Source organism: Aulonocara stuartgranti (genome assembly GCF_965226115.1).
Source record: "Aulonocara stuartgranti genome assembly, chromosome: 23".
Taxonomy (NCBI): Eukaryota; Metazoa; Chordata; class Actinopteri; order Cichliformes; family Cichlidae; genus Aulonocara; species Aulonocara stuartgranti.
This window is the reverse complement of record NC_138958.1, coordinates 32694014-32721466: the sequence shown is the minus strand read 5'-3', so window position 1 is coordinate 32721466 and position 27453 is coordinate 32694014. Positions and strand designations below refer to the sequence as shown.

The window sequence follows — 27453 nt, the reverse complement described above, 5'->3', positions numbered from 1 at the left end:
ATAATGTGACATATTTTTCATCCTATTTCTCTTTGATAAGAACCATTTCTACTAAATAAATGGGAGCAATTTATGTGTTTTTTTTAACAGGATGCTTGTGACAAGATAATCGAAGAAAGAATTTAAAACTGTGCCTTTCCTGAGTTGTCTGTTATGGACAGTGGTTCATCCCTTGAGTTTGGGATCTTAAACAAAAAAACAAACAAGAAAACATTCCTCTGAAATGGTCAGCTAGAAGGACTGGAAATGAGACAAAAAGCAACCAGTGTCCAAGAATGAAAAGAAAAACTTGCAGCTTGAACAACAAAGAAAAACTGTTCCTGAACCACAAAAGAGGAGATTATCATAATGTCACGTATTTGACATTTTGTTAATCGTCAGAATTTCCGATTGAATTCTCTGTCAGCTCTTTTCAGTTCAGTTGTGCTAAATTGTTCATAGATGTCTGCATGGGGGATATGATGAATTTGACATGTACGGGGCCAGTGAGAACCAAACAACAGGTGCTTGCCCCAAAGCCCAACAGAATGTTAGTGCACTCCAATTGAGTTTAGCGACATTGATTTTATATTTGCACCCAGTGTAATAGTAAATAGTTTTATGCATTTGTTAACATCCTTTTAATTCTCCTTACTTATTCTCATTTTTTCCCATTGTATAACCCTGAGAACTTGCAGTAAGAGGCAACTATGCCCTCGTGGTACAAGGCTGTTGAGTTTGGAAACATTTTTCATACTCTACACAATGAATCAGCAGCTGAACACACCTCTTTAAAACCCCACAGTGTTTTTTTCCCTTTACATTTTCTCAATCTTTCTTGTGCAGCAGTTTTACATTCCATTTGCTTTCCTTAATAGCATCTCAAGCTGCTCATTTACTACAAATGCCCCAAAAACTCTCAGCTCACCAGAGGTCCCGCTGCAAGAATATTCTCGTATATTATTCTCAGTATTCAAATCAATACTAATTCTAATAAACATAAAATGCTCACACGCATGCGGGCAAACAACAAGGCCACGCTGAAAATGAAAAAGACGAAGACAGATAAACAGAAATCCCAATCCAATCATAATTTCCAGGAAGCTTTAGTTCCATTACTGGGAGCTCCGTACTTTGCTGCAGTCAGCTGAATCAGCACTTCCCAAGGTTTATTTCTCATAAGGCTTGTGTAGTGAGCGTCAGGGACCTCGTAAATATCCCACATGCACAGGCAGAACAACACAAGTCTTGCCTCACTGCACAAAATATTAATGGAGGCCCTTTCTAATCAGGACTTTTTAATCCATTGGTAGAAAATATTTCTTTTTACAAAATGAATCCTGCTGCATCATGTGTGAAAGAGGCCTCGCTATTAAAGAGCAGGCTGACACACAACGTTACCATCACTGAGACGGAAGCAAACCTTAGGTCCAGCAGTTCACTCCTGCGTGACCTTTAGAAAATGAGATATTTCTTGTTCTGACACTTTCCATAACAGATTCCTTTCATGCCCCCTACCTTCTCCTAGGGTGAGGGATGTTGACTCTTCTCAGAGACAAAGACAGGGGAACCGGAGACTTAGCGCCCATACAGATTAAGTCAGTGCCAGAGCAAGAGGGCAGAGGGCACTCAGTGCTGAAAGAGGATTGAATAGAATATATACCAAAGTAAGCCCTGGTTAAATCCTTTGATTGATTTCATCTTGGGGAAAAATAACAAAGGCTTCTGATCAGTGCAGGCTTAAAGGAAATCCATTATGGAGGGCTTGACTTAGTTAGAGCATGTAGTGTGCATACAGCGCTGTGCAACTGTAAAACCTTTATTGGAATCATGTGTTCAGCTCAGTTGATATCCAGGGAGACCTGTGTCAGACCGTGTGTTTCCCCTCAGACATGTTGCCATTTATTGACTGCTGGAATCTGTCCATGGTGCTGAAATGACTGACCTGAGGACTTTATTCTTTCCTGTTGCCTGCATGGAGCTCAGTTCATATTTTCAAAGTCACACTGCACACTGCAAAATAAAGGCCCACCTGTAACACGTGTCTTGAGGCTCAACAGAGCAAATCTCAAGCCTTTCATGAAAATAATAGAATTATTAAAAATACTAAAAAACAAACCAGGTGGAATAAACATACAGTTACTATTTAATTTTGTCACCGTGTAATCTGGACGGACATTTGTCCCTTATAACAAATGGGAAAAATACAATTATTATCCTGCGTGCATACATCATTTCCGCTTCAAGACTCAATGTAATTCCATTTTTAATTTAATTCTTGTGACTTTCCGCCAGCAGCTGTTTCCAGGGCACTCAAATAGCGCGCTCGTGTGTGTGTGTGTGTGTGTGTGTGTGTGTGTGTGTGTGTGTGTGTGTGTGTGTGTGTGTGATTAGAGATGCGGTTGCGTCACCGACACGGCAGCCGGGACAGACGACTGGCGCAGATGTTGAAACAAGGCAGCGACAATAAAACAGGAAATTGTACTATTTGTACTTCAAGATAAAAGCATGAACTCCATGTGATTTCACTCATTGGCACTCCCTGTGTGATTTAAGTACATCAGTACCTATAACAGGCAAGGCGAAACTGGGTTATTGAAGAATAGGGATGGATGATCTGGGCTGATCAACAGCTTATAACAGGCCCAAGGTCTAAAATGCGTTAGCTAGTCTGTCTGGACTGAGTAATGAGTAATTTGTAGTTTGAGTGTAGTTTTGATGGACTGTTGCTGGGACAGTGTGAATAACCCTCAAATCAAAATGATACAGTGAAAAGTTTTATTTATTTAGAAAAGCAATATTCAGAGTTCAAACAAGCTGAAAGAAACAAAATTATACAAGAAATCATTAATAAAGAATATGCAAAATATATTGCCTTGATATTTCTTTTATTTTTTAACTGCATATAGTCAAGCAATGTAGTTTAATTGGACCTTACCTCAATTGTTTCATGTTAGTTTAATATGGTAAAGCAATGTATTTTGAAAGTCTTGAGCGGAAGTTTATCTCTTAATTGTCTGTCTCTTGCTCCTGGCTCTACTCTTGGCTAAGATACCGATCAGCAGTTGGCAGGTCCGCGAGCGTGGATGCGTGGTTCCGCTCTGAGTGCTTGGGAGCTGTTACTGCACCAGAGTTATGGCAGCACTTTGACACATTTAAGCTAAAATATGTTTAAACCTCTGAGGAAGCAGCTGGACTCAAAGTGACAGCCTTAAGTTTGAGAAGTGGTGCTGTCCTGGTGCAGGACGAGGCCGGTCAAAGCTTCCCTGCAGGAAGAGTTCTCACCTGCCGTCGGGACTTAGACTCCGGGCGATCACCCTGAGCTCAAAGTGCAGGATGAGACGGGGGGAGGAAGAGGACCCACTCGGACGTCACGCTACCGTTTGTGCCGACGGCGTGATTTAGGAGTTTTCCACCATGGAGGAGAAGTTCAATAGACTCATCTTCATCCCCATTGCGGCGGTGCTCTTCCTCATGATCGGCTATCAGTATGTGTGCCCGGCGGACAGCAACACCTGCTACTTCAGAAGTGACGAGAAGGGGCTCTTCCAGCGCTACTCTGCGGGGCTGGAGCTGGTTTATACGGAGCCGGAGGCGGACGAGGATCTCCCCTCCAAAATCACATCCAGATTCAACTTCACGGAACGGGACCTGGACCGGCGCGTCGACTTCAACATCCGCGGGGACGATGTAATGGTGTTCCTGCACATACAGAAGACCGGCGGGACCACGTTTGGGCGGCACCTGGTCAAAAACATCCAGCTGGAGCAGCCCTGCGACTGCTTGGCCGGCCAGAGGAAATGCACCTGTCACCGGCCCGGGAAAGCCGAATCGTGGCTCTTCTCGCGGTTCTCCACGGGCTGGAGCTGCGGGTTGCATGCAGACTGGACCGAGCTCACGAGCTGCGTGCCTGTAGTGATGAACAAGAGGGACAAGAAGAACACCCCAAATGGCAAAAGGTGAGGGGTGACCTGCTGGACAGGTGTGATCTCGTGTTTGTGAACGTGATTTGATTAACTTATTATTTCATCAGTGGATCCGTTTGCTCAGCTGATATGGTCACGGTTATGGTTATTTCATTCATTCATTCATTCATGTTTTAACTGCTTCTTAAACAGACAAATTCACTCAACCAGCTACCTCTTACTTTTATGTCAACCCACTGTATGTGCTACACATAAGTGAGGCACACGATCACTCTTGAATCACTTATTCATTGTGTTAATAAGCCAAACAATGAAATAGAAATAAAGTCTGCTTATTCCTCTATTCAAGTTAGCCATAGTCTCTCCGACATATGTATGCAACAGGGCACTGATTGAGTGATTGATTCCTAATTTATTCAACCTCAGTTATTCAGATTGATTCACTCATTTATTCACTTTAAGCATTTGGCTCTCTTATCAGCTTAAGAATGAATAAATCAATGAAATAAATGAATTAATTTGAAAATGAAACTTAAAGACATCTCTAACCTCTCGTTCACACTCACTCACTCAATCAGTCAGTAAAAGAATGAGTGCATGCATTAAAAAGCCAATCAGTCAACTGTATTCTAATTCAATCATTCATTAAGTAGGTAAACAAAAGGGCAAACGGATAAGTGACTAATCAGGCTAAACTAATGAGTGAGTGACTCAACAAGCAAGTGTTAATAAGGTGGCTCTCACAGTTTGTTCATGTTTTAAGCAATTCATCGTCAAAACCTGACGATCCTTTATGTATTCACCTTGCATATTTTTCCTACACATTTTTTGGCACGTTTTTTGCTAAATACTGAACTGAGTGAACGTGTGAGCTACAGTCTTGAAATCTGTGCAACCCTCTCAAATGGAAATACATCATATTTAACCCTCTACCTAAATAATCAAGACAATGGGCTTCCTTGGAAATGGTGTGGCAGGCAGTTAGGTGCACCTCCCCAATAAAACAAATTCTGGCTTTTGAACTGAGTGCAGTGATTGCACGTAGACAATCGTTCTTTAGCTCCGGGGGCATTCATGAGATTTGAAAAGAATTTCAAATTCTGATTAGTCCACTAGACAGTTTTCCACTTTGCCTCAGTTCATCTTGAATTAGTTTTAGCCCGGGGAATTTTGCACGAGTCAGGGGTGAATTACATTGAGAGAAAATGCTTTTCAGATGTGTTCCAGAGCCCATGCAGTGATTTCCATTTCAAATCACTGTATTCTTTTGTGTGTTTTTAAATGTGTTTGTAATTTTATAGTTAATAGGCTAAGATATGCATTGGGACAAATAATTATTAGATTCCTTGTTGAATTTGTAAGTTTGCTCACTTACAAAGAAATACACTCTCTTCGTGTTTATGGAGAGAGGCAGAAATGCAGGAAAAAAAACACATAAAATTGATATCATTGCATATCATTCAATAAAATAAGTGTTTGATTCCAAAGCAAAACATGACTTAGCACTTGGTGAAGAAATCCTTGTTGCCAAGGACAGCGGTAAAATGTGTCTTATAGTTGATCACCAGGTTAGCAGACAATTCAGGAAGGATTTTGGACAACTTCAAAAAGTCTTTTAGTTTTTTGGCTGCTGTTTGGCAGCTTGAAGCTTCAGCTCAGCTGAAGGAGGAAGGTTCTTGTCAAAGATTTTACTTGGCCATGCCCATTGGTCCATCAATCTGTTGAAGTCATTCTGCACCCTTAGCAGAAAAAGAATTCAATTCAAATTGTATTTATACAGGGCCATATTACATCAACAGTTGCTTCAAGGTGCTTTATATTGTAAAGTAGACCCTACAATTATACATACAAAGAAAAGCCCAACAATCATATGACCCCCTATGAGTAAGTACTCTGGCGATAGTGGGAAGGAAAAACTCCCTTTTAACAGGAAGTGATAGTATATGGTATCACAATGAGATAGATGGTAAGGTGATATGTTAAATCACCAATCATCAATATGTTAAATCTAATCCAAACATGGCAGATCAATTTGATGCCAGAGAGCTCCGTTTTCTCTGGTGGGGAGGTTGGAATGGAAGAAATCGATTCTGTGGCAGATGTGCTTAATACACATAAGAAGCAGCCATCAGGAGTATTGATTAACTGATTGACTCTTTTTTTTTTTGTTTTTGAACATGTAATGATCTGTAATTGATTGATACTAATGTAATGTGGCCTTGAGGGTCCTTAAAGGCACCTATAAATAAAATGTATTATTATTATTTTTATTTTTTGTAAGTTGTAAACTTAGAAATTCAGAAGGGGATCAAATAATTATTTTCTCCCACTGTATATCTGCTTTGCTTATCTTGAAGTGCCAAATCAACATTGTAGGTCATGACACCAATTCTCCTTATTGGCATGTAATGCAGGGTATAGGGCTGATAAAGCTGCAGTGTCAACATGAGCACCGCATTGCATGTCCACTCCAGCACACTTGCAAACAGCTGAGCAGACAAGTCGCTTCCTCATCCGCAGGTTTGTTTCAATTTGCTGTAATTACAGGAGCAGCACAGCTAAGCTTAAGGTAGTAAATCACTTAAGAAGGGCACGGTCCTCTGAGGTTTTCCGGCTGCGTGTTGAAGCCAATTTGCTCTGCAATTGGTTGAGAGAGCAAATCTCCATATGTTACTGTGAGTGTTAAAGGGGCTAGACGAGGGCGAGGAGTGCCTTCAAGAATCCTCCAAATCCATTAACTGCTCTCAGTGGCAGCCATCAGACTTAATTTAAGGCTTTGGAATAGTTTTGAGGTGTCACCTCAGAGCCAAATCAGCGCTATGAGTGAATCAACAACACTTCAGTCAACACTTGTCAACTCAATATAATGGCTAGAGAATAATCAGCACTCATTAGCGTTGACATTCAGCTGGCTGGCGAGGTGACTTCATGTTTAAAGATGGAAACAAATCTGGTTTATGCAGCCCTTTCTATTTAAAATAGTCATTTTATATTGTGTTGTGAGTAAAAGAAAACAGGAAGTGGTAGATGGGAGATCATGCTTCCACTCATGGAGATAATGACTGTAAAATGAACACTTGTGGGTGTCAATTATTCTGTGGCTCATATGCACCAGACAATCGCTGATATAGGACACCAAAGTACCTCGGGGGACAAGCTCACTGGTAATGTGACATTGATCCATGGAGAGAACCACTAATTCTGCCATTCCACAGCAAGGTCAGAGGTCACTGCTGCTCCTGAGTGGCTTTTAGAAATCTGGCATCTTAATAAGGATCGAATCAACGTCTGCTGTCTAATGGCATTCAGTGTGCTGCTGCAATTTGCTGTGTGTATGTTCTAGAAGAAGGTATCAAATCGGAGCCAAATGCACCATGAGTCACAACTCAGCTTATACCCGTGAATTTGTTGGAAGAGCTGTGAGTCATAACTCACTTAACAGCCACAAATCTGTCACCCGAAGTTTTCATTTCCCGCAGCATAATGCTTGCTTGATTTTCTGTCCGCCACCTTTAGGAAGAAATATTGGGGAACCATTACGCAGCGCAGAGCGCCGTGGAAGGAAAGGAACAATTAAGGGAAGGCTTTCTGTCGTTTTAGATTAAAGCTGCTGAATCGCAGAGTCATCTGTATTGCCACCAGGTTTCATGCAGCTTTATCAGAACTGAAAGACTCTTGTCTTGTCACTTCAGGCGATGCAGACCATTCACGATGGACTGTGACGCACACAGCGAAGGGAGCAGGAGAAATAGAACTGAGTCCGTGTGTGTTTGCGTTTTTATAGAGACGTGTTACGACTCATCTTAATACGATATGTAATGCTACTCTGATCCGTTCTGTAAGATCATCCTGCCTCGCTAGATTTATTTGTATTTCAGCCTTGATCCCTGTGTTCTAAAGAGAGGTTAAATAGTGTTAGAGCTGTTTTCCCAAATATCTATAATCCTCGCTGCTTTATACTATACCGAAGTTAGGGCATAATCATAAGTAGCAAAGCACTCAAAACGTTTTCCCTCGTCTGACTGCAAAAGAAAATCCAACTTAGTCAAAGCATGTTGATATTAAAGTCACAGATAGCGACGAGAGTGCAGACAGTCAGTGATCAAACCTGGGAATAGATGAAGCCTACTTTTATCTCAAGGCTACATTAAGCAGGATGTGATGTAGTTTGCAGACAGAGACAGACAAAAACACAGAACATGGGTAAAAAGTTTATATTTTATCATTTTCTGCTACTTTATATGTTTCAGAGACCTTTATTAGCTTGATTTTTTTCATCAAGGTTAAGCTTGTGCTTTTGTACCTTTTTGGCTTGTGCACCTGCCGTGTATAGTTGGAGGGTCTGTGCATAAGTATCATTTATCTGGAGCTGATCTCATCATATCCCAGATGAGCGGGCATATCCTGCTTCCATTGTTTAACTCCTGCTATTGCAAATGTAGATTAACCCACATCAGCTTGTTCTTCAATACCGATGCCGCTTGAGTGGTCATAACTCTTTTCTTGAGTTGTTGTCACATTAAGTGAAGACATGTAATTCAAAGTCGTAAAGCATCAGCTTGCTCTGTTATCAAAGTTTGTCAATGAAAGCTTTAAAAGGATGTTAGAAAAAGGCTTAAAAGGAAAAAGGAAGGGCCAATGTAGAAAATCCAGGAACTGCCATTCTTCTAACAGCTGCTTCAGGCTAGTCAGTCCCCACAGACTCGCAAATAAGGTTTTGTATCTAGTTTGTTGCCTCTTTCCTGTGTTGCGCCTTTAAATTTCATTGAATTAAATTTTCCAGCATTTAATGGATTTAATTAAATTTAGACTTAAGCAAAGTCCTGGTAGAAGCAAGTCTTGCAACTTGGCAGCCATATGGAAATAGCTCTGGTTAAGCTTATAAGACTTGATGTTTACATCCCTAAGAATAATCAGTGTTGTAAAGGTGGGAGGGGTAAAAAAATTCACCAGGGTCATCAGAAGGGCACTGTCCTTCATGGGTTTCTCCTTAATAAGCCTACGAAACTTCAAGAGAGCATTACATTAATACTTGGCATCCTGGGCGTGCCCTCCTCTGATTTTACCCCTCACGTTGGATATCTATGGCCTAGTTAAGAATTTTTTCCTCTTCTTCCAAAGGTACTGCTGCTTCTTCACTCAGCAGGGTGTAACACTGACTTGATAGTACAGTAAGTTGAAAAGCCCATCTTTGAATCCCCATGTTCTCCAGGAGTCTGGTTGTTGACGTGGCCACACACAAATGTGCTGCATCCCACCTCTATAGGGAACACTTGAGTACACCAGCTGCGTTGTTCTGCCTCTGCTGCTGTGTCTCTATATTTTAGCCTTTTGCATTTATGTGCTGCCCACTGCAGTCTCCTTTAGCTCTGTGTGCAGGGACCGCTACAAGATTCACCACAAGATCTGTGAGTAGTTGTAGCGATCTCTGGTGGAAAAGAGTTTCTGCTCCGGATCTGCTCCTTTGTCTTTCAGCATCCAGTAGGGCAGCTTCCACTCTTGCAGATTGTTTTGATATAACACTTCTTGGTCTTACAAACAGAGTGAACTTTATAGGACTAGGCTTAGGTGAGGGCATTGTGGGTACTTGTCCTTCCTACCAGGATGACCATCAGTTGACCTAGGACCTCATTTTGCCTCCAGGTGTGTCACCCTTGACAACGGCAATTCTATTTCTATGGCACATTTCATTATATATAAACTCAATGTGCTTAACACATAAGATAAAAACTAAAGAACCTGTGTAGGTTTACAATGGCCTAAGACTGTGAGAATGGCAAAAAGAAAACATGGAGAGAAAACACAGCTGTTAAGTGTAAGTCTGTGCGGGGAAAAAAGGTTTTTAGTCTGTTTTTGAATGTGTGCACAGATGTAATTGATCTCAGGTCAACAGGAAGCTTGTTCCAAAGTACAGGAAGACAGTAACTGAAAACACCTTCATCATGCTTGGATCTGATTCGAGGAAGATTTAAAAGATCTCCACCTGATGACTTGAGAGACACCGTGGTTTTTTAGCCAATTAATGTAGTGAACACTAGGTGGATCTTCTTCAGTTTGCTGGTTTAGGTTCTTGGATATGGAGAAAATAAGATAAGGCATGGATAAGCTAACTTGGATAAGGCAGCTTGGATGATGAAGCTCATTTGACTTCCATCTCTCTCTATGTGAACCGATGGTGTTTCCCATTTTCCCATTTCGTCCATTGGGCATTATTCTGGTTAAAAATGTTTTTCTTAAAAATCACACAGAAAGCAGTTTCCTTATAGACTGCCATTATAAATAAGACATCAGTGAAGCTGCTGAGAGGACTCCTCCAGTTGCTACCAAGGTCGATTGTCTTTTTCAGTCCATCAACATTTCATAGACTAAAGGTTTGCATAATCTTTCCACCGCCTGTGAAATATTTCTATGATTTTGTCCCAGTGTAAACACAAGGGAGGCTCCAGCAGGTGAGTTCCTTTAATAATCATTGTTTTTAATCATTTTGATTATAGAATTGCTTTTGACTATGGTGGGAAAACTTTCATATTAATAAAAAATAAAATGGAATGTGGCAACTGTATGAATGTGGCCCCTAAGGTAAAAAACAATGCACTTGATAACTTAACTACAGTTTTTTTTTTGTTTGTTTGTTTTTTTTAATCAGGTCATGTCATGCAAAGCGACTGGTTACTAGGCAAGAATGTATATGTCCATTGAAGCTTCCCAGCTTTCTCTAGCTGACTGCATAATGAAACATATTTTGGTCTCAGGGGATTTTGAAATGAGGTGAAGTGTGTCTAAAAATTCTTTGCTGTACCCTGAATGTGGAGAATATTTCAGGGCATGTTCACAATCTACACCTTGGCTGTGTTGAAATCGGTCTCTTTTCATGGTCACACAATTCAGTGATGAAATATCTTCTCTACCTGGATTCTTCTTATTAATGTACTTCGGGAATATTTTGCACATTTGCTGTGTGTTGTTGGTCCTGCTGGTATGTTCTGGATACAGAAGCACCATCTGTCTGCTTTCGAGCAGCACTTCATAGTCACCTTGAAGTCACCTCTCTCCCACACACACTGCCAGTGTGGAAACTAATAACACAAGCAAATACATAAACTACAGCAGGGTATTAGAGAAACTTGACCATACCTGCACTGTAATAGGTGGAAATGTTTCATATCTGTAATTATCATTTTATTCTCTTTATGCTGCTGTCATTGTAGGTTGTTGACATATTGAAAGATTTTTCAGTGAGTGAGTAAAAAAAACAACTAAAATTAGAGACTGATCACTAATCAGCTCCTCATTTTTAGGTGAGTTGGCATAAAACAGGTTCAGTGTTCAGCTATAGGGATGCATCATGCAAACAGTTTTTCTTGCTTGTAAGACCAGCAGCAAGCTGGTGACAGTGAATTTGATAACACACAACACAACACAAACACTCCTTTCACAAAAGTAGAATATAATGAGAACTGTGATTGCCATTTCCCGTTTTTTTCCCCCCATCCACCCCTGACTTAATCTAAGCAGCATATCCAGCTATCCTTATGTCTCGTAATTTCCCTCTTAACACGTAAAACTTACATGGCCACTTCAAGTAGTTTTTGATAGGCACACCACTGCCAAAGCCTCCTTCAGGGCTGTGCTCACAGCACGGGGCTATAGCATTCAGATCGCAGCGGGGTATGAAATTGCTGTAAGGCCACATGTCAGCCCTGCTTGAATTGCCAGGCAGTCTTGCTCGTCCTCGACTGCTGGCCTCACACTGAGCAGTCAGAGAGTGTAGCCTTACTACTGACCTCATTATTTCAGATTTAAACAAAGAATGGCCAGAACACAGATGAGCCAGGGTTTTAATTAGGATTCCTTACACATATAATGTGGTCTTAGCTATTAATCTGGCAATGGCACCCTATTACTGATGGCCATAATGGCTTTAAAGGCTTTAAAATATGGAAAGACAAGAAACAGGAAGCTGACATGGTTTAGTAACCAAGAAGGAAAAAAGGTAAGAAAGTTTTGATCAACATACTGAAATACTTTATTATTTATGGAAATAATAGTCTATTGGGAGAAAAACGTCTCTTGACATTAATCTTCCCTCACAGTGGCAATGAGTCAGATGTGTCAGATGAGTCAGATTATGTGGAGATTTCAGAGAGGGGTGTGTATTATTGAGGTTTTCTTTCATTCTGAAGGGGGAGACCTTAAATGTCTGTGGGCATAATGCTGTCTTTTTACTGTCAACCTTGCCTTTGACTGTAATTCAGTGTCTATGCTTTCGCATGAGGTCATTTCAGGCTGCTGACAACAACACAGCTGTTAAAAATCGGTGTGACAAATGCAAAAATAAAAGAAAATGAGAACTCCAGGAACCAGAAATCATAAAAACACTCCAAGTGGGTGTGGGATTCCTTTAAATGACAATTTGTAACTTTTTAAAGACAACAACTTTAATTACACCAGTTCAGTCAGTAAAATCTACTTCTGCGTTTAATTTCATACATACAGTTTACATCTTCTGGTATGACAGTAGCTTATAGTGGCTAGTTTTTATGAGAAATATTCCTGTGCATGTTATCTGCTTAACTTATTGCATTTACCATTTATTAACTTAGGGTTATTAATCTGAAGCCAAAAAAAGCTAGCACTGGCTGGTGTGACAATGCTAGTTTGTGCTACTGTTATAGTACAATTTAAAACAATGGGGAAGATAACTGTTAGGAATGCAAAGTTGGCAGGCAGCATACCCGACAAGCGACTGAAGAGACAAACAATGAAAGTAAAGGATACTGTTGATTTAGTGTTTTTTAAACATTAGTGGGTAGTCTAGGCAAGCCGACCCTGGAAAGTTCAGGCCTGACAATTCTATGATTTAATTTTAGACAATAAACGTCTATGGCGTTATTTTTGTGCCACTATTCTGTCAGTTCAGCCTTATATATTATGTTTAACCCAAGTGTGCACCCAGGCAGGTCGTGGGTAACAGGCATCTCTGAAAAAGTTAGAGCACTTTTGCAAATATGTGATGTCTTGATAAATCGAGCAGATATTTGAAGTTTACACAGCACCATTCTCGCATGAAAATATCTTAAAAGTTTATTTTGTGACCCAGAAAGAGTAATATTTCAAACTCTGTGTTCCTCTGCCACTGCCTCGTTTGAGTTTTGGACGAAATGGATTCTGGGATATTGCATTTCGTCATTTTGAGCTGATTGGAGACCAAAACAGCCAATCAGATTTTTTTGCATCCAAGTCTGTGATTGGCAGGTTTTGTGGCACAAATATAACTGTGTACAGAAAGAGTTGAGCGCGCACGGGCAGAAATGTTGAGAGCGCAAGCAACACATTGCGAGCGAGCACAAATGCAAAAACTGAGCGAGCGGGGCTGCTATTGTGTGTGTGTGTGGATAATAGCAAACACTGAAATACATTTTTTGCACGCAGCAATGAATTTTGTTCACTCAAATTTAGCTTTTCTTCGCTCAAAAATAAATTTCTCCTCAAAATGCAACACTTGCACCTGGAATTTTTTTTTTTTTACGTGTGCTCAAATTCTTTTTATGTGCGCTCAGAATAGTGGCACAAAAATAACGCCATAGACGTCTGATGTATGTTTCTGATATTCGTGTAAAGTTTGATGCCCCTAAGACTATCATGTCTACTATCTTTGTTGTCTTTTTTTTTGTAATTCTGTGCGACTAATTTTAAAAAATTAAGAGATTTTAAGTTAGCCACTTACGAGATAAGTGGCATTATCTCATACGAAACTATAATCTGCCTAAATGTTACACTGTATCCTTGAAAGAACAGAAAGATACCAGTCTGAAATGTAGAGTGTAGATTTTTGCACACCTCTGTATAGGAGACATTTCACAACTTCTAATTTGTCACTTGCTGTGGGTGGAAAAGTAGATGTACAGTACCTTACACCAGAGTTTTATTTTTAGGAAAGGGTAAACGTACAGGCCTTTTGGGAGATCCTATGCAGCAGCCTGATATTGTGATGTAGGCTGACAAGGGATAAAATCTCCACGTGTTTAGGATTGAGGGCTTTTTTTTCCTTTGCAAATTCTTCCTATCCTTATACAGCTCTGACTAGCCTTTGGTGGCGCCAGACGAGGTATATGACACAAAGTGTTTGATGATGAGGTGTAGACGCTTGATGCGCTCAATCCGAGGTATGTGTTAGCGTATGTCTTTTCACACTTTTCACACTCGTGACACAACATATCCTCACCAGATTCTTAGTGACGTCTGTCTGCATTCAAAATAGCCTTCAATACTAGCTTGTTATGCCAGTATCATTGTAAAGGGTGACCTCAATCACATGCTTTATGATTCAGGTCACATTTACAATATATATTTTTTTATTATTTTCTTTTCTTTTTTCTTTTTACCAAACTGTTGACCTATTGATATTTACTCTGATTACTTATTATGCTTTATTATTTATACTTTATGTATGATTTATTTTTATTTATTGTTTTAAGTCTTTAACAGATCACTGATGCATTTGACATCTGATGAAAATCATGTATAACTGCCTTGAAAAACTGCAACCTTACGGCCCCAGTATACATGTAACATTGATTGCTTTGCTTGAGGAAAGTTACTACAGCTATGTAGCATTTACACCAGTGCTTAGGGTGTGGGTAACTGCAGCAGTATTCTCCTGAATGACAGGTGTCACTTCTCAGACAGCACCTTATCTCAGAGAAGTAATTCTTGCTTCTCCATTTTCAACTGGAAAAAAAAAATGACATAAGTGCCAATCTTCCCTCCCTGAGCCTGGTTCTGCCAGAGCTTTCTTCCTGTAAAAAGGGAGTTTTTCCTTCCCACTGTCACCAACTGCTTGTTTAGTAGTCTGGTTGTTGATTGATATCTAACCATAATAAGAGAGACACAGAGTTACTTTTATCTAGACATTTCTTTTGTGTGTAAATGTCTGGTTTAAATCCTTCTCCTAAAAAGTAAAGAAATAGTGTTAAAGTAGAAGGAAAAAAAGTAAAATTGCCCGAATTCTGAAAAAAATCAAAGCTTTCACTGCACTCTTTAAGGCAGTGAGCAGTGTTCTGTATTTTAGTGAGAAATAAGAGATATTTCAGAGGATCTTGGTAATCTTCATACTCCTTCGGGGGATTAGGGACAGTCGAAGACAGACTTTATTGTGGGGGAAGGGGGTGGGGATGGGTGGGGACTGGCTGTGTTTTGGTGTGTGTTTAGATTTTGTTCAAACAAGGGGAAAAAAATCAAAAGCAGGAAGTTTTTGTTAAAAAGGATTAAAATCGGTTAGATCTTTTGGTATAAGACAGACGAGCCAACATGAAACTGCTAAATTGTTTAGGGACTACACTTCAGATTTAGTCCTTTTTACTTCATTTTAGTATCCTTTTCAAGTGCAGTCTTCCTTTTATCCCTACTCTATGTACATGGACCGAGAGGAAAAGCTGACACCTGACAAAGCTGCAAAGATTAAGATGTCAAAGTAAGGTTGAGGCTAAGACACTGTAATGACTAAGTCTGCACATGCCAGGTAAGTGTGCTGATGTCCCTGGTGCTATTCTTGACATGGTTGTGTCTAAAAAAAGGAAAAAAAAGAACCTTATGGAGAATTACATCTGAAAGGCAGACATTTTTATTTTTTTCATAAATGGAGATTTCTGTTGCAAATATAAATTTATATTGAACTGTTGATTACTCAATTCAAATATAAGTGGCCTCCAGCTCTTCAGGTAGTCTATCACCCAGTTTTTAGCAAAACCACACCTTCACACCCGGCTTGCCTGGACACCACGTCTTTCTCCGTCCCCTTGTCTCCACACCACCATCCCTGAGGCTTTTTTTATTGCTGAAAATAGCTTTTGATATCTCTGACCAATGAAGATCACAGTGCAGCCCTTGCCCATCTCTTCTCTCCTCAAGCTCTCCCTCTAAATCTATGTTCTGTATCAGTTATCAAGCAGTGGTACCTGCAGATACTCTCCACAACTGGGTAATGTTTCGGAGGGGAGAGTGCACTTCTGAGAGACCATTTACTACTCAAAGAGAAAGTACTGTGTTGTAGTTTCTGTGTGTGCTGTGCTTGGTGGACGGTGAACCCGCTGTGCTGCAGATGGGGACAGGGATCATTTTGCTTGTAATTGGGACACAAAGATTAAATTAGTACAGAAGAGTGAAAATGGATCCCGCTTGACCTCTTGGTCCAGAGCCTGATGAGATGAGATTTCTGTGGTCTCAGTTCATCTGAGCAGCTTCACTCGATCATCCTGATAACGTGCCCTTTACCTCTGCCCTCTGACATTCCTCTTCTAGTTGTCTAACTTGTTCCTGGATTTGCAGATATCCGCTGTCTGTAGTGGGGTTTTTTTCAAACTCAAACTAACTTTTTCCTTCTGCTCTTCTGTAGCCTTCCATTCACCAAGAGGCAATTTGAGAAAGAATGATAGCTAAATGCAGCGTTAGCTGCTGTAGACATTTATATACAGGCTTATTCTAGCCTCATAAAAAAAATCTAAGGATTTTTTTTCCATGGGTGGGACTGGGGAATTTATTTATACAGTTTAACACTCAGATTATCTTCTTCATTGGGGTTGTTTAGGTTTGTTTTGACAAGATTTTCATTATTTGATGAATTAATGAAAGAAAAATATTTTCCACAACCTCTATTTGATGTTATTCTGACTGAACTACAAATACAAATTTACATTAATATATTTGTATTAATAAATCCTAAACTTGGATAGACGGCTGGGTGATCTTCTATGTAGCTGGATTGTGCTATCATACCAGTCTGTGATAGCTAGTAACTGATACCATACGTCAGGGACAGGGTGGTGGATGGAAATAATGTGCACTGATTCATACAGCTGCTATGTCATCCACATAGAAAAAGTAAATGCACAAAGAGGAGTTTATTTCCAACTTGTAGCATGAAAAGAAAGGAAGTGGATAATGCAATAATGAACTTACTTAAATTACTTACTGACTAGTAACCACAAGTTACTATAAACACTAATAACTAGTTGTTTCTTCTCTATTTACTCAAATCATAATATTGTTGGCAAATCAGTCAATTTTAGCATTTAAAAATGACTTCTGGAAAGATGAAACTGAAATGTGGAGACAGCAGGAGCGTGTGACTAAGGATGGCGGTGGCTGAGGCAATTTGTAATTCCATGTTAGATCCCTTGGGGGCAAAGAAACACCTTTAAAATTGATCTGCTCCAACTGCGTAAGTTATCAACCCCCGGGCTTCAGGAGCGAAATTGTCCTGCCCTGTGCTTGTTTTAAGAGTCACTTCTTCTCCCATCTTGGCTGATAGAAATACCTCAGAAAGCGATACTTCATTCACAGCGTGTATTGGAACAGTACAAAGCTGAGCCATAGCAAATACGAGGGTCTCAAATACAACATAATCCATTTTCAGGTTTTAAAAGAGAAAATAAACAAGATTGCTGTGGATCCACAAAGCTTCTCTATTGGCTGGTTTTTCTGTGGCATAAAAAGCTTCCATCAAGGCTTTTATCATGAGTCTGATAGCGTCCTTGATGGTAGTGAGTGAATTAACAAGGCACATATCGATCTTTTGCTGTGAGTTTCCTCTGTAGCTTTTTGATGATGATTTAGAGAGTAAGAGAGAGACAATCAGGAAGAGAGATGGAAAGAGGGCGATCAATAGTGTTTGCAGGTTTGCTGTGTGGGGTAAGGTGACAGGCAGCAACGAGGACATTGACAAGGTGTCAGATTGATCGCCAGCAAAATACGACAAGCCGATTTAATTTTGCCTTCAGGACCAACATGCATGATCTCACACCCACTGTTGTGTGTTGGCAATGACTGAGCTATTATTTGACCGTAGCTTCAGGTAGCTTTGTTCAAACTTTTCTGAGGTTTGAATGAGCATCAGGCTTTGGCTCGATCGATCAAGAACCTGAAAACATTGAAAATGTTCAGGCCTGAAAGATTTGACACATGTGGAATTAACTAGGACTGAAGGCAGACGATATCTGATATAAATGGTTGATAAAGAAGAGATCATGCTGGATAGAACTAACATGCAAAAGCAATGAGCATCACAGGAAAAGGTTGGAAAGCTAGAGTTTCTCAGCTCTGTATTGCAGATTATAGAATGTCAATTACTTGGAAAAAATAATCATTGGCAAGACTATGTCAAGTTTAGCTAATGTTAATGTTAAGTAATTGGTGCACCTAATGCTAAATGTTAGGGGGTATCTACAAACATAGAGCCTGTATTCTCAGGCATCAATCAAATAGCCACTAGAACAGTCATTGCATTTATAAAGAAGCTTTATTAAAAACCATAAAAAAGGGTTTATAGTTCAATTCAATACAGTTTTATTTATACAGCGCCAAATCACAACAACAGTTGCCTCAAGGTGCTTTATATTGTAAGGTAGACCCACAATAATACATGCAGAGAAAACCCAACAATCATACGACCCCCTATGAGCAAGCACTTTGGCAATAGTGGGGAGGAGGAAGCAATAGTACAGGGTGGGTGGGCCATTTATATGGATACACCGTAATAACATGGGAATGGTTGGTAATATTAAAGTCCTGTTCGTGGCACATTAGTATATGTGAGGGGGCAAACTCCTCAAGATGGGTGGTGACCATTTAGAAGTCGGCCTTCTTGGATAGAACTTTTGTTTTTTCAATAGGAAGAGGGCCATGTGACACATCAAACTTATTGGTAATGTCACAAGAAAAAACAATGGTGTGCTTGGTTTCAACGTAACTTTATTCTTTCATGAGTTATTTACAAGTTTCTGATCACTTATAAAATGTGTTCAATGTGCTGCCCATTGTGTTGGATTGTCAATGCAACCCTCTTCTCCCACTCATCACACACTGATAGCAACACCGCAGGAGAAATGCCCGCACAGGCATCCAGTATCCGTAGTTTCAGGTGCTGCACATCTCGTATTTTCACACCATAGACAATTGCCTTCAGATGACCCCAAAGATAAAAGTCTAAGGGGGTCAGATCGGGAGACCTTGGGGGCCGTTCAACTGGCCCACGACGACCAATCCACTTTCCAGGCAACTGTTCATCTAGGAATGCTTCCTATTGAAAAAACAAAAGTTCTATCCAAGATGGCCGACTTCTAAATGGCCACCATGGTCACCACCCATCTCGAGGAGTTTGCCCCCTCACATATACTAATGTGCCACGAACAGGACTTTTGATGTGAATGGTGAAGTTAACAAACAAAACCACTGCTATTGGTCTGACACTAACCCACATTGGATGGATCCCTCCAAGACTGTTGGAACAACAAAAGTGATGGTTTGGTGTGGTATATGGGGTACAATGATAGTCGGTCCATTCTTCATCAATGGAAACCTCAAGGCCACTGGATATTTGAAATTGCTACATGATGATGTGTTTCCCTCTTTATGCACTGAAGCTGGCACGTTTCCTGAGTTTTTCCAGCAAGATGGTGCACCACCACATTATGGGTGCCAGGTCCGAGCATTCCTAGATGAACAGTTGCCTGGAAAGTGGATTGGTCGTCGTGGGCCAGTTGAACGGCCCCCAAGGTCTCCCAATCTGACCCCCTTAGACTTTTATCTTTGGGCTCATCTGAAGGCAATTGTCTATGGTGTGAAAATACGAGATGTGCAGCACCTGAAACTACGGATACTGGATGCCTGTGCTGGCATTTCTCCTGCGGTGTTGCTATCAGTGTGTGAAGAGTGGGAGAAGAGGGTTGCATTGACAATCCAACACAATGGGCAGCACATTGAACACATTTTATAAGTGATCAGAAACTTGTAAATAACTCATGAAAGAATAAAGTTACGTTGAAACCAAGCACACCATTGTTTTTCTTGTGACATTACCAATAGGTTTGATGTGTCACATGGCCCTCTTCCTATTGAAAAAACAAAAGTTCTATCCAAGATGGCCGACTTCTAAATGGCCACCATGGTCACCACCCATCTCGAGGAGTTTGCCCCCTCACATATACTAATGTGCCACGAACAGGACTTTAATATCACCAACCATTCCCATGTTATTACGGTGTATCCATATAAATGGCCCACCCTGTATATGGTATCACAATGTTAAAATGACCAAATTAATACTATCCTTAAATGACTGTGAATTGCTAGTCTTGGTAGCCAGGGATCGGCCCACCAGGAGCTCACAAAGCACCCGACCCCTATGGTGCCTCCTGCAGGTGGGGGGCCCATGTCCCTTTTTCGGGCTGTGCCTGGCCGGGCCCCAGTAACCCTATCCCTGGCAGGATGAATTGTTCCCTTGATGGTCTTCTGATAGGGGTCTTCTGAATCGCTCTCTGTCTGGTCCCTCACCCACAACCAATTTACCATGAGAGACCCTACCAGGGGGCAAAAGCCCCCAGACAATATAGCCCCTGGGATTCCTGGGAGACACAAACCCCTCAGGTAGTGATTTGCGGAGGGGCTACTCTGCAGTTCATTTCACATTTTCTTTTATGTGAAAAAAAAAAGATCCCTTCACTCTGCAGGACTCCGAACCTCTGCTATTGTTTTCACCCTTTTTAGCTAATTATGCTTGTCCTCTTTCCTGTTCGCTCTCTGCCCTGTCACAACTAGTGGACAGAAAACGTTAGCTCATGAATGCAGGGAAACATTTATTCTAACAAATGAGTTAATATTCTCAAGTAGCCAAAACAAATTTACTTTACTTCAGCTTTCAACAAATGCTCTCTAACAAGACCTTCCGTTTTAGAGTGAAATGTTTCTACTGAAAGCACTTTAGCCACTTCAGATTCAAAAGAACACTTCCTATGGTTGAGGTCATGGTTATTTTCTGCTTTCATAAACGCCATAAAATTCTCGATCAAAGTGAGAGTTTATGTTTGCTGCATGAGAAGACTCCAACTACACACCCAGTGAGGAATCATTCTTGACCTTCTTCGCGTGACCCGCGCCTCTGTCCCTGACACGAGTAAGCAGAGAGCTTTGACATTTACTGCTCTTTGTCAATAGGTCATGATGAAAGCACAGACACACAAAGGCTGCTTTGCATGGACATTTATTGATCTGACTGTCTTGTGGTTAGCTGTACAGATAGATGATAGGCGCAGGAGGAGGAAAAGGCTGAGCTGTTTTCCAGGAAGTACAACAAAGGCTGTTTTTGTGAGGCGCTCTTGTGTGCCCATCCATCTACTGCTGTCTGTTCAACTCGGTAAAGACGGCAGAGTAATTCACTTAGCTTGCACTGTGCATGGCTATTATCTCTGGATGGTGTGTCTGTCTGCGGGTGTTCTGCTGTGATATCATTACACCACTCACTTAAGTATATATCACAACTGATTGATATTGCTGTCTGGCAATAATTGCTAAATTGCTGACCTTTTAGGGCTGTTTGGCTGTGCAGTCTTTACTCTGTAGCACAAATGCTCTCTCAATTAATCACATTTTATTCAGTTTAGCATTGAAGTTTAAGCTATTACAGCTGTACAGATGCTCTTTTTACATCCGGTATACATTATCCAACAGTCCAGCATTCTGCTAATACCACATCCTGGGACTCATGTGGATGTTACATTGGCAAGAGATTCAGACGTCAGATTATTCCAATCAAAAGAATTCACTACCACCTTTCTGGCGAGATAAACTACAAGATGTCACCATCTTGTAGTTGGAGACCGGTTCTGCCGGAGGTTTCTTCCTGTTAAAAGGGAGTTTTTTCCTTCCAACTGTCACCAAAGTTCTCGCTCATAAGGGGTCATATGACTGTTTGGTTTTTCTCTGTATGTATTACTGTAGGGTCTACCTTACAATATAAAGCACCTTGAGGCAACTGTTGTTGTGATTTGGCACTGTATAAATGAAATTGAATTGAATTGAATCCAGAGGCCCTTTGTCCATACCTCGACGATTCAAAACTGTTTTCACAGCATTCGAGGAACCTAAACGATATTTGGCATCTGGTTTTAATGTTGTGTTGCATCACCCAAAGAAGTATTTAATGCTACAGTCAAACACTTCTGCTTTTCTTCCACTAGCAAAATGAGATGAAATTCATCTCCTTTTTATTAATTTCTTTTATAACATCACTGCAGTCAGCTCTCCTTTCATGATAGGTGTCCTTTTTTGATTTTCATTTTGTCCTTTGTAAAAATGTAATCAAAAGTATTTTTCTTAAAGGACGATGACTAAAAATTAAAACAATATGAAAGAAAAAATTTACAAAAGCTCAGTAAAACAGGAATCAAATGTATAATGTCTTGAAAAACAGGTCAAACAAAGGCAAAATTAAGCAGAAAGCTTAGAGCGAGAGGGCTTGAACAGTATAGAAAGCATAGAAGATATTAAGGGCTGTGTAAAATAACAACACAAATAAAAGAAATTTGAGTTGCTAATGATAGAACAGCCACATGAATGATTACACTTTGCTACCCTTCCTAGATGGCAGCAAAAATCCGAGTTCGTTAGGATAATTTTTACCATTGCAGTATACACTCAGTACTGCAATGGTTTCGTGTCTGTACACTAGTTTCATGTCTGCACGGGGCTCTCTCCACGTACTCTAGGTTCCCCCCAGAGTCCAAAGACACAACTCTTTTATTTATTTAAAGAGTTTATTATTAATTTTTTATTATTAAGAGTTTATTAATTCTAATTAATTGGCCTTAGGTTTGAATCATCTCTTCCTCTGTGTTAGCCATCTGTGACTTTTAGATCTCAGAAATTGTCGGCTGTCGCTCGGGGCAATTTACAGTGTTTTGTTTTATAAAGAGGCTTCACAATAACTGTGAAGCATTTCATGCCTGACTGATAAAAACTGTAACTCAAATTAAAGCACCATGTGAAATGTGTGTGTTCCAGCACTGCTTTTATTAGCACCAGCATACTAAACCCACCTTCAGCTAATCACGCAGTCGCACACATGCACACTCATGTGCTACACTATAAAAAGAAACACACAAACCATAAGGGATTGTTACACCTGCAGGGTAACAGTTGGTTCAAGAAAGGTACATCAACAAGTCATAAGACCAGTAGATGAGGAAATTTCTTTTTGCGTTATGTGCTGAAACCATTCCTGCAAATAGGTTTAAAAGAGAATTTTCCAGTGCAGCATTGCTGGTAAGTGTCCTTGGAGCTGAAACCTCCCAGAAAGTAAAATTCAGCTTTGCGGAATGAAAGAAAGAAAATGTTCCGCTTTTTATTTTATTTAGGCCTTATGTCAGGCTTCTGCATGACATGGTAAGGTCATGGTGATCTGTGCACACAAGACGAACATTTTCAATTTCTCCTTTATCTATGCTGTTTTCGTTTAGAAGAAGGAATAAAAAAACTTTTTGAAAATGGCTGAATTTCTCCTGCCGATGACTCCCTCAGTCACCTTGTTGTTATGCTGGTCATCACTGAAATCAATAGATAAGAGCAGAAAGCTGTGTTTGTTCGCTGAAAGGCTTCCGTGCAGCTAGGTTACAGCAATTTTTGAAACGCTGTTAGAGGCAGATCAGAGACAGGAAAGGTGCTGGAGATGAAAAAACTCATTACTAGAGGCAGGAAGGAGCAAATTGGTGTGACAAAAACAAAAATAATTCCACATTTGCAGGATATTAAATGCTATGCGTGCTTGGTTTGTGTTTCTTTCAATGTCATTATTCTCTAACACCCTCAGACATACTCAGTGATGTTTTTCATTTAAACCCTAATCAGACTTTCAGTGCACTCCATATACTTCCAACGCTGTGTTATCTTTTTTCCGCTCATATTTCTTTTTTTAACTGTGGCAGGATATGAGAAATTTGATGTATAGTTTCATCCTCCTTTGCTGTGTTGAAAATGTGACTCGCTGACACGTTTCTTCGACTTTAGTATCTTTCTCTGAGTACTGCCTGTACTCAATACCACGTGCTGTTGCAACTCAGTTGAAGTTTGAGGTTTTAAAAGAGAATGATAAAGAAAATATATCTATGCAGTGGTTGAAAAAACATCATAAACTGTGAGCGGATCAGCTGAAATATGAATTTTTGCCTTTGTAAGTGAAATTATGTCAGTATGCAAATATTGAGTTACAGGCAGCAGGTGTTTAGTTTAGCATGGCATTAAAACAACAAACAAAAAGCCTGATTTGTGGTATTAGGGGAAGTCATGTTTATGATTTATGAATTTTTTGCTGGTAAACCTTCATTATTATTTTTCAGCTATGCTAATGTAAATATTGGCTTACTTTTACTCTTCTTTTTTTGTGCCAGTTAGGCTACGCCCACACACACACGGTCATTTTTGCCTGTAGTTTGCGTGAAAGACACCAACTCGTTTGCTAACACTCGATGCCGACTGGAAATGGAGACCTTTGAGACCTTCAAAGTAAAACCTGGACCTTTTTAAACATGTTTGCTCAATGTTCACTTAGTGAACTTTATGTTTATACAGAAATGAGTGTGGGTTCAGATTTTTTATCTACCTCTTGGAAAAAAGGAGCCTGGTTCTGAATGCTGTTGGGTACCTCCTCCTGTCATGTCCAATATTGTTGGGTCTTTACCTTGGAATTAATTTTTAAGCTAGTGCGATGTGCATGCCAAGCACCTCGTCTAACGCGTCTCTTAATCTGTCTCTGCAGGAATTTCTACTACATCACTATGCTACGTGACCCTGTGTCACGCTACCTCAGTGAGTGGAAGCACGTGCAGCGTGGGGCTACCTGGAAAACTGCCCTCCACATGTGTGATGGTCGCCCTCCCACTCAGGATGAGCTTCCTGCCTGTTACAGCGGTGAAGACTGGACAGGGGTGCCCCTTCCTGACTTCATGAACTGCCCTTCGAACCTTGCTAACAACCGGCAAGTCCGCATGCTGGCAGACCTGAGCCTGGTGGGATGCTACAACATGTCGTCCATGAGCGAGCTGGAGAGAGGCCGCGTGCTGCTCGCAAGCGCCAAGTCCAACCTACGCAACATGGCCTTCTTTGGCCTGACGGAGTTTCAGCGCAAGACGCAGTATCTGTTTGAACGGACGTTTGGCCTGCGTTTCATCCGGCCCTTCACGCAGATCAACAGCACGCGAGCTGCTAGCGTGGGAATCAGCGAGAAGGTGCGGTGGCGCATCGAAGGGCTCAACGCCCTCGACATGGAGCTTTACGAGTATGCCAAGGAGCTGTTCCTGCGGCGCTACCAGTATAACCGCCAGAGGCAACACCAGGAGGAGCGGCTCAGGAGACGGCAGGAGAGGCAGCAGAGACAGCGGCTGCACAGGACCTATTTGGCTGAACTCTGGAGACTGGGAATAGGAGGAGGAGGAGCAGAGGAGGTGGAAGAGGAGGAGGTGGAGGTGAAGGTGCTAGAGGAGGTAGCCACCACAGAGGACTATGGCAGCCAGGTCGTGCGGTGGTGAGGAGAACACGGGAACTGCAAACACTTCATCGGTGACTGACGGCTGGTTGATTCATTGTGCTTTACTCCCCTCCCTCTGTCTTCCTCCATCTCGCCTCTGCTGTGAATCTGCCAAAACCTCCTGGCCTCCCAGCCTCATAGCGCTTTGTCAGACTGCCGAATGGTGTCTTAATATTTATGATGGATGTATTTCTCATGGCGACATTTTGTATTTACATTTTTTTCTTATGGCTATTTTTGGCACTGCGGTTGCGAAATTGATTGATTGATTTATTAGCAAGTGCTCTGAGTGTTTTCAAAGCAGCAAAAATGTTTCTTAAACCATCGTTAGAAGAACTAAGTGAAAAACAAGTGTCATTAAGGAGGCCCATTTTAGTAAATTTCAAACTGGTGACTGCCTTGTGGTGAAGGATCCTCAGTGTCATGTGTGTGATCTTGCGCTGTGTTGAACAGTGAAATCTTGTAGTTAATCTGTGGTGTTTGGCTTCGTAGGAATATCAAAGCACAAACCTGGCAATAGTCTGCAGTGTGTTTTCTTCTTTCCGACTGATTAAGCTGCAATATAAGAGAAACAGTCGAAGCAATTTCTCGCAGGAAATGTGTTCAATAAAAATATGCAGCAGCCAGTGATGTTAATTTGTACCTGATGGACTCTCTGTTATGCATGTGTACATGCAAGTGTTCTTGCCTTGCTCCTTTTTTTCACAGCATGTTCTCACCATAAAAATCTGAAATCTTCCCTCAGTGTGCCGACTTCTTCCACCACCATGCACGCACAAATACAGTGACGCACACTGATGAAGCTTTTTCTCAAGGAGAGGAGGAGAGCTGTTGGCCTGACAGACAGGCTGTCAGAGCCAATTTCAGAACTCTTACATCACAGAGACAGAACATTGGTATTTCCACCATTAGGCCATTGATTATGGGGCTTTTTGCTTCCAGATTGATCATTTAAAGTTCAATTGACCATGACTCCGGCTTAGCACAAAGTAACAAAAACCCAGCAGCTTGCTGAACACATTTTCCTCCCTAATTTGACAAACATGTTGCTCTGCTGAAGTTCCATTTACACTGCAGTAGCCCACATAGCAAAATTGGTATGGCCCGGATCTGGCCCACACAATTTGCTTACACATGGCCACATACCGCAAAGAATGACGCCCCTTTGGTGGCCCAGATCTGGCTTTGCCAGATGTGGCCCACACATAGGCCAGCACAAGGCCATTTGCAGACACGCTGGTGGTCCTGTGCTGGCCCATGTGTGGATTACCTCTGGCAAAGCCAGATCTGGGATACCAAAGGGCCGTCATTCTTTGTGGTATGTGGGCAATATGTAAGTTGTGTGCAGCCACGGGTCAGTTGCAGACACACTGCTGACCCTGTGCTGGCCCAGAACAGTTTCAGCTCTGACCCCAGATGTCAGCCTAATGTGTAACTTAATCAAGCCATGTAATAACAACATGTGCCGGAACATAATAGTGCAAAAGTAACATGACGAAACTCTGTTCAGACAGTGAATGGACTGATTCTTAGATAACGCTTTTCTACTCTCCCATATTACTCAAAGTGCTCTATACAACATGCCACATTCACCCAATCACACACTTTCTCTAAACTGAGTGCTTCCTAACTACATTCATACACATTCACACTCTTGACATGCAGACTGGAGGAGCCAGGGGTCTAACCACTAACCCTCCGATCAGTAGGTGACCTGAGCTACAGCCACCCACTGGCAAAGATGAGTAAACCGTCACTAGGTTTTGGATAAAGTGTACCCTCACAAACCTGTCAAACCTGCATTTGAAATGTTGGCTACCATAGCAGTATAGTATTGCAACATGGCATTTGGGTTTTCTAACTAAAATAGGAACATAAATAGTGCCATCATTGCCAGACCTGGCCCACATCTGGTTGACTTACACCCCGCCATAACATCAGTCAGTCAGAGGTGCCAGCTTGATGCCGGTTGCAGGGAAGACCTGTTTTCTATGAGCCTGGGCCACATAACCCAAACCACAATCAAGACAGATATGGCATGCCATGACATAGACAGCGCCATCTATGCCAGGCCTGGTCCATATCTGGATGACATACGTCTTATCGTTCCAGAAGTCAGCAAGCAGTGCCAGGTTGATCCTAGATCTGGGCCAGACCTGTCTACTATGTGGGAGACTGCTCCATGCAGGTGTTTTG

The 27453-nt window shown here is 41.2% G+C and overlaps 1 protein-coding gene across 1 annotated transcript; it reads left to right on the top strand.

Annotated features, from left to right (window-relative positions):
• Positions 1–2994: 2994 nt before the first annotated feature.
• Positions 2995–25995, top strand: LOC309700329 (heparan-sulfate 6-O-sulfotransferase 3-B-like). Its single transcript, XM_082523851.1, has 2 exons — positions 2995–3938; positions 24490–25995. Exons 1-2 carry the CDS (start codon positions 3397–3399, stop codon positions 25256–25258), a joined length of 1311 nt encoding a protein of 436 aa, XP_082379977.1. The 5' UTR covers positions 2995–3396; the 3' UTR covers positions 25259–25995.
• The last annotated feature ends 1458 nt before the right edge of the window (positions 25996–27453 follow it).